Source organism: Excalfactoria chinensis, chromosome 4 (assembly GCF_039878825.1).
Source record: "Excalfactoria chinensis isolate bCotChi1 chromosome 4, bCotChi1.hap2, whole genome shotgun sequence".
NCBI lineage: Eukaryota > Metazoa > Chordata > Aves > Galliformes > Phasianidae > Excalfactoria > Excalfactoria chinensis.
Genome location: NC_092828.1, coordinates 70,366,050 through 70,374,689, shown reverse-complemented (window position 1 = coordinate 70,374,689; position 8,640 = coordinate 70,366,050). Strand labels below are relative to the sequence as shown.

The following is an 8,640-nucleotide window of genomic DNA, read 5'->3' as shown; positions in this document are numbered from 1 at the left end:
TCTCAAAAGGAAATAGAAGCATCTGTCGTACCACCAGCTGCAGGATTTCCCTTAATTTACTGACATTGACAAGCTCCCACTGAGCCTTTGCTTTGGCAAGAGGCACAGACCCAGCTCTCCTCTATCAAATTTTGATGGACATACTTTTGTTTTCTGGATGAGAAGCAAAGTTAGTGCTGACTGCATAGGTGAGGAATGTATTTTTATATTTGTCTGCACTTACAAAACATCTTCCCCTCTGTATGTACATAAACCGCACAAGGCAGAGTGGTAGGTAGCTATTTGTTGCGCACTGAGGGTCACACTGCTGTAGGGGTATTTATCAAGGGGAGATAGAGGCAATCTCATGGGCTTCATGACATTTTTCAGGATCTTGTGAGAGCAGCTCCTGGATCCCCATCCCAGTGGGAGCCAATACACACTGCCCTGTGGGACATGCTCTTCCTGCCCATGGGGCTGAGCAGCTCAGCCTCCTTTTTCCTGTAGGCAGGGGTCCTTAGGGAAGAGGACTGGGAGATTGCCAGAGGGACTGGAAGTGCTTTGGAAGGCAACTCTGGGCACTGACAAACTGGGAACTACAGCTTTTAGTTTAGTGAGAAACAATTATTATTTAATAAACCAACAACAATCCAAAGAAAAGGTGAACCTGGGCTAACAATGCACTTCAATGTCTACGGAAGAAAGCAAATGCTCTTCTGATAAACTTGGGGACGGACAACTGCCTCCAGAGGCGCGGGGCTCTTCTGCTGGCTGCGACATCTTTGTGGTCTTTTTCCTCAGAATTAGTGTTGTGAGTGCCAGGCTGGGCTGAGTTCTCCTCCAAGGCTCCTGCCAGCTCCTTCAGCTCCCTGGAGGTATCTTCCCGCAGGTACTGCCAGGCCTTGCGCCCGCTGTGATCCCTAAGGCTGGTGTCCGCCTTGTATTCCTTCACCAACACTTCAATGAGCGATGCATGTCCCTGCTGGGCAGCCAGGCACAACGGGGTGAACCCACCCATGGTGGTGCGGATGTTCACGTTGATGGGACAACCTTTCTTCTGGGCAAGGGAGATGACCTCAGAAAAGCTCTTCTGGTGGCCATGCTTGGCTAGCCAGTGAAGGGCACTGAATCCTGTCACAGGGTCTGCTGCACTCAGCAGGCTTGGGTCCTGGTCCAGCAGCCTCAGGATGTTAGCTGTGTCACCTCTGGCCATCGCCAGCAGCCACTCACGATGCAGGGTGAAGGACAGTACCTTGGGTCTCTGCTCCAGCATCTCCTGCTCTTGGGGCCCTGTGAACAGGCCAGGGCCACTGGATGTCATCTGCATGGTGTGGCTGAGGCTGCTGCTCTGCAGGAGTATTTCCCTCAGCTCCTTCCTCTGGGTGCTGCTGGGGCTGCTACAGAGCCTGCTTACAGACCTTCTGGCCTGGCTCACCTCAGGGCAGACAGGTCTCTGGGCATCACCTGCTGCTTGTTGCTCCACTAAGCTCTCTGCCTGCTCCAGCTGGGCCATGGCAGTGCCTCCTGAGATGCTCATCACACTTTGTGCCTCTGCACTGGGTGAAGGAAGAGCTGCTCCACACTGTGCCAACTGACACAGCACTGCCTAGCAACAGTAGAACCCCACCACCCCAAACACACCCTGCCCCAACTGCCACCCTGACATCACTACCTCTGGCTGTTGGGGCACTCCAACCCACAGGGCCTCAGCTCCACAGGGCCTGCTGCCATCCCCTGCACTCTCTCCAGTGTGCCCAGGCCACAGGGGGAGTCCACATCTGGACACGACAGAAACTAAACAAGCTCATTATATGCAAAGCAGGAGATGCTTGACTTTCAACAGGATGGCATCCAGACTGAAGAAAAAGTGCACGGTTGATCACTTTTCTTTGGTAGAGTTCACTGAAATCAAGATTTACTGCAGGCATATTGAAGGCTGAGAGCCGAGTTTAACCTAAACACAGAAGTTATACGGATTGTCTTTAGACCATCCGTAATTCGCCAATGCATATCAGATGAAAAGAGAAATCCTGAACAACTAACCTCCACCAGGCACTGGATGGAGCAGAAAAAGCTGAAGCTTCTCAGGGCTCCGCAGCTACTCCTCACCCCCTCGTTGGGTTTTTGTGTCTAAACAACCCACCCATCTGCAGCATGAGCCCACACAAGCCTTTACTAGGGTAGGTTCCTTTGAGAAGCTGAATACAGATTTGATTTTTACAAGTTATATCCACTTCAGGAATTTGCATAATTCCCAATCTAAACAACCCCAAGATCTAAGAACCATCCTCACTCTCTGCTACACCATTAAAAAGAAATAAATACCAAACATAACCCACGTGCACAGCATTGCTCTTGCTATTTCAAAAGTCACATCTTCCCTCCTAGTCTTGGTCATCACTAACATTAAATTTCAATTCTATTTAGGACAGATGATATTGTACTACATTCCAAGTGCTGCACATAGATGCAAATTGGGAATAGGAAGCGTGTCCCAAATCCAAGTCCCAGCCAAAGGACGCTGTTCCTGAATTCTCACTTGACAATCCTGCCTTCTCTTATGTGCTCTCATCCCCCAAGAACTTGCCATACTTGCTTAACCACAGCAACACTGATGTCAGAAGGATGCTGAATGGGAACACACAGACATGTCTGGAGGTTCAGAGCTCCACCTGCACACTGTTTTAATTTTCTGTAAAAACTGAAGTAACGTTACACTTTTAACTATTCCTCAAAAGGAGATTTCTACGTTATTGCACCTTATGCAGTGACTACAGAAACAGTAGATTCGAAAATCATCTACAGATAAGTAAAATTTTCTTGTCAAATCTATTTTAAGAGCTGAAGTTTTGTCCAAATGTGCTGATGTTCACAGAGCCTTCTCTGGAAAATTGTTTCCAGATGGAGAATGCAATTTTCACCATCAAAGCTAAACTGGAAGAGCAGGTAGCATCAAGAGGCAGCCCTTCACCTGAGACAAGGACCTTGGCTCAGATCCCATCTGTTTCTCATTCTACACAGATGAAAATGCATTAGCCATATCCCTGGCAAGCCCTTAGTGCCAATTCATGGGCACATCCTTCTGTGGGTGGTGGTTTTGTTCTTAAAGTCTCCTGTTCACTCTAAGATAGAGAGGAATTCAAAACTCTTTAACATTTGCCAAGACAAGTTTTCCCCCAACACCCATCTCTGAAGTTTATCAGATCTGTAACTAATTTTATTAACGTGAAAGTATTATTTTAGAAGCATGGTTTACTGATGTGCTATAATGTTAATTTGTCTATAAATTCCACAGCGTACTGCCCACCACAATAAAATTCTGTAATCCAGCACACTCCCTCTTTTTTCCAGTTTCAGTTATAGTAGTTAAAAGTTGTGCTTCCAAACAAAATGGCAGCGTCCCGTCACTTGCTGACCTATAGACTGGAATTGTGACAATCTACTCCATCTGCAGAACTGTAACACTGTCAGAAATGTACCCAAAGGTCTTTCCTCTGAGCAGCGCAGAGGTTCAGAAGACAGAAGAGCTGACAAGCCTTCAGGGCATGGAAAATTATCTACATTCAGAGAGAATGCAAACTGTCAAATTCTGGCAGTTACTATGTAGAGATGCATAAGAAGCCATATCATTGCGTAAGCTTGCCTGGCCACACCATACAGGATGTTATAATGGTGATGTTTGCATGTCTATCTTTGTAGCACTGGTGGATTTTCTGTGCTGTGTGAGTGGCTGTTGGTCTCACTGATGTCCCAGTTTACTAATTACTAGTAACTAATTACTGCTGTCCAACAGTAACAGCCAGCCATATTAAGCCTACGAAGTTTTCAGTTCTCACGACTAGTCTATACAATAACCTGGATTTTTCTTAGCACACCTCATGGCATCGAGGGGAAATTTAACTTTCTCTAAAAAAAATTAAGAATTGTAGCCTCTATAGGTGCGGATAAAAATACAGACACACCTAAGAAACAAAGCACATACATATTTTTACATCTTTTGTTTTGCAGAGTCTGATTCATAACTCCTAAAGCATAAGGTTGGTCACACCTCAGCCCTACTGGAGGTCTAAGCTATTTAAAGCTGAATGGTTTCCTAAAGCTGCACTTAAAAACGTCTACAACTGCCTTTTTATCTGAGAAATGCCTCCGAAGTGCTCACTTAACACAGCAGACCTCACTTTGGGCAGATAGATGGATACAGATGCCAATGTTACACAGTCTCCTTAGGACACATGGGTCTGAACTGCCTCCTTGCATCACAACCACCAATGAAAACAGCCAATGTAACTTCAGCACCTGCAATACATGTTCTCAATAAAAAAATGCATAGTCTCCATGTAGCAGGGAAGGTTAACACAGCACTTCACAGTAATCCAAAACCCATTTCTGGGAGCCCTGGGGAGAAGCTATTAAGTGGACCAGGTTTCTGTACACATTATTGACTCACTTGAGTAAGCTGAACCCTGAGCAAATTTTAAAGACAGCCTATTTTTCCCAGGTACCTCAAGCAGAGAGATGGGAAGCGGGTTGGGAAGAAGATTAAAATCCCTTAATGTTCCACAAACTTCTGACTTTATCTCTTTTTCCAGAAAGAAGTTGCGCTGGGTTTTTGAGATCCCAGTGAAATGCAAGAGCCAAAGTTGGGTACAGAAAGCGTCACCAGGCACACCCAGTGTGGAACAGCCTCACTGCTGCTGCCCAGTGCCAAAATGCTGCTTTGGTGGATGCTTGCAGTGAGGCCCCGCTCTGTAAACACATTTCCTGGTACTACTTTTTTCATCTGATCAATTACACATTTAGAGAAACTCAAGTAGGTGAACATGGCAAATTCAGAGTAATCAAAGCATAAGAAGGTTTTAAACCCAAACTCACCACCCACAACTGAGAGGAATGATCTGCAGTACTTCCCATAGTTTATCTGATGGGAAAAATAAAATATAAATTGGTTTTCAACTGAACCATTGGTATTTGACACTGTCTTAAAATACGGGGAGGGATATTGAATGCCTTCATTGTTTTTAAAGTCTTTCTCCCTGGTCTCCATCTTCTCAGAGTACAGAAGCCTATTTATGCATTTTTTATTCCCATTTCCTTCTATTCACCATCCCCCACGTCGCAATAAGACAACAGGATAAAAATGCAAATGAAGCTTTTGTACTTAGACTTGGATTAATGTTGTTGTAACAATAGAAATACTCTATACCCTAACAAGGCATTGGATCTGCTATGGAATCCAGGACCTCTGTTAGGACACAAGCATTGCTAAACTGCATTTCATTATCTGAAGGACGATTCTTAAATATAAGTATATCCTAAGAACTGCAACAGATACATTAATGCTTTGTCTGGCAGCCAAGTCTGCTCATCAGTCTTCCAGACCTACTGTTCCTAGAAAGAGAGTGGCAGAGAGGCGACAGTGCCTGCAGAAATCTCCTTCAATAGAGAGAGGACGTGAAAAAGCTCTAATATTACATTTTGGGAAAAACAAGCACTTATAAGCAGAAGCCTGTTTAACCTTTGAAGTAGAAGTGTTACACAAATAGTTTAGATTTAATGTCTGGTTTGTAGTATTACAACAGCTGTAACAGATTTCTGCTGTGTATCAGGAGTCTGCTGGACTGAGGCATGCATTCATTTAACATGTATTTTGATGTGTGCATCATTACTGCACACCAGGCAAAGAATATGGGCTAGGAGAGCTTTTCAACACTTTGCAATTTCTGAACATATCCATGAAGAACAGAAGTGGTTGTTATACGGAGAGCTCAAACCTTCAAAAGCATCTATGTTATGGGATATTTGTGGGAAGGTTCAGCCTCTGCTGCCATACCACCAACATCCAGCTCTGACATTGTGGGCCACCATTATAAAATAGGAGGCGTTGCTTTTGGAACAGTTAAAGCCTCATGGTAATCTAGAGGCAGAAATGGAGAAGTTCCCAAAAGGAAACCAAAGGTTTCTTAGAAAGCCATCATTATGATTCCAGATTCCAGACTCCCCCCCTCCTGCAAATGCTGTTAAAATTAGTCTCATTTGTTATGCTGCCTTGCTGAACAAGAAGTAATTGCAACTGCTCTTACTGAAGCTGCTGATTTCCTTTTATACATTTTGTATTTCACATAGTTTAGAAATTAAAATCTACTCGCCCAGGATGGACAGACCAAAATGCTTGAGAGGCACAATTCCTCAGCCTACAATAAATGAGCTAAATCCAATTAACCAGGAATACTAAATAAAATGCACTACTCTGTTTAAAATTCAGAAATGCTTAAGATTCACATTTTGGAAGCAGTTGTGCAAGCAAAAGCACCCCCAGGGAGTTACTGATACAAGTGTGGTCAGAGCACGCTCCATTGAGCACCAGCCATACATTATCCAAAGGGAGCAGTGAATGGTGCCTGTGGGTGAAGCAGCACCATTGTCCTAAAACCCAGCACCAAATCAGCTTAATTTGGAAGCTCTCTTTAGAACACGCTGTTTTCCCCACAGAGAACAAATAATATCAATAGTTTAGAGCTCTGGAAGAAGATTAAGCTCTTAACAAGAAAAGAGGTGCAGACTTGTAAATACTAGTTCATTCAAAGCAATGAACGTTGTCATTTGTTTTTCAAATATGTGTTTTCTTTTGGCAGAATGGAATCAATGGAATCCAGTTGTCTTTCTAAGCTTCCCCTCTGCCTTGGAAAAAGAGAGATCCATGACAGTACTGGGAAAAGTTTTCCACTTTAGGTCAAGAGGAAAGACCTGAAGAACATACCCAAGAGAGGACAGCCCAGTCAGGATGTACATAAGGACAGGAACAGCCTGGATATAAATCCCCTTCCCACTAAACACAGAAGCACGACCTCACTAGCCTTCTAGTGAGGAGAGGAGCTGCATGTTAATTCTGCAACAGAAAGGTAGGTAGGAACAAAGGAAGGTGTTGGCTGGTTCAGAGGATCTGACCATGTCCACTGGGGCCAGTATGTCCATACTCTCTCCCGCGGGCAGAAGAAGATAAATGCTTGCACTGACACTGGCTGCTTTTGGCACTATTACCCTATTAAACACAATCTCGAGTCCCTTTAAGATGATTAAAAACCATGGAATGTTTCTGATCAGCTGAGTGCTTGCACAAGCTTGTTGTATGGCAAAGCTGACAGCCAGCCAAACAGCCATACCACAGTCCAGGACATTGGGACAACACAGCCCAAAGATGTTTCCAATTTCCTGATTATGTTCCCTCAAAGTAATATCACCCACAGAGAAAAATCATAATGTGTAATTTGTACAATTGCAGTTTATGAAAGTTAATTATAGGAGTTCCTTCTATCCCTGGCACAATATATACTTTTTAATAAATAACATTGTAATTGAGTACAATTGTCCACCACAATCCCATTCCAGGTACCCAAAGGCAATTAGTTTAATACTTGCACTACAGAAGGATGTGCAACCATCACTTAAATTAAGCTTTAAGAAATAAAAGGCTTTGACAGAACAGCACTGCTACAAAACAGCAATAAATGAGCACCATTTCTTTTAGAAGCTCACTGCAAGTGCAGAAGGGCTCCCACACTCAGAATGTGTGAGATCACTGCTGTAGCATTAGTTTTCTAACACACAAGAAAGATCTTGCATACATCGAGGACTGGTCAGAGGCAGCTTTGTGCCCCATCTCATGAAATTACTTCCTTTTTTTCCTCCCGTGGTGACCAACAATCACAGAATGGAAAGGGTTGGAAGGAACCCCAAGATCACCGAGTCCAACCCCCTGCTAGAGCAGGTTCCCTACAGCAGGTCACACAGGTGAGCATCCAGATGGGTCTTGAATATCTCCATAAAAGGAGACTGCACCACCTCTCTGGCCAGCCTATTCAAGTGCTCTATCACCCTTACCATATACATCTCATTGTAGTATTTTTGTTGTTTGGTTGGTTTTTCATTGTAAGACAAAAAAAAAGAGCTAGGAAATTCTTTGAGAACCATCAGAAAGACCTCATTTAGATACCACCTGCTGCCCCAGACTGCTCCGTATCCCGGATTTAACTGTTGACCCACTACTATGGATATTGTTGTAGAATCCCCACTTCAGCATTTCTCAACAGTCTTGGATAAAAACAGGCAAAGTCTGTTCATGGTTGGAATGACATTAAGTCAGTGCTGTCATTCATGATGCCTCCACATCAGCGAACACACAAAACTCAGCTCTAAAGAGTACTCTCTGTATGACCTGAAGTTCAGCACAATTTGTGTGCAGGCCAGGTGAAAGCAGATCACATGAGATTTTAACTACCCAAAGTAAGGAAAGTTTTGCCTTACTGGTGGCTCGGGGTTTTTTAAGAAGCTTCAGAAAACAACACATTGGTTACAAAAGACAGCAGAATTGCTGCGTGCTCCTTTGGCTTCAAGTGACAAAACAGTATTTACAGCTTTCCACTAGAAAATGAGTGAGGCATCATACATAGCAATCAGAGCAAATGTGTTGTGACACATATCAAGACCTTATCCCCACTGTAACCAACCAGAGGGGAGCTCAAGGGCACACATTTAGAAACCAGAGACAGGCCATGGTTTTGTTACTACTCCCAAGAACAAAAGGGGAAAAACCTGTCTCATATTGTAAGGTTAGTTATGATGAAGATATTGTGTCTGACATCATTCAGATACCTCAGCCTTAGT

General features: G+C 43.9%; 1 protein-coding gene across 1 annotated transcript in view; it reads right to left on the bottom strand.

The window, feature by feature from the left end:
• Positions 1 to 651: 651 nt before the first annotated feature.
• The window catches only part of SOWAHD (sosondowah ankyrin repeat domain family member D), an 85,209-nt gene continuing 77,220 nt past the window's right edge, over positions 652 to 8,640 (bottom strand). Inside the window, exon 2 of the mRNA XM_072336042.1 lies at positions 652 to 1,933. Coding sequence (XP_072192143.1) covers positions 665 to 1,516 — 852 coding nt within the window. The 5' untranslated portion in view covers positions 1,517 to 1,933 and the 3' untranslated portion in view covers positions 652 to 664. The remainder of the gene's footprint in view (positions 1,934 to 8,640) is intronic.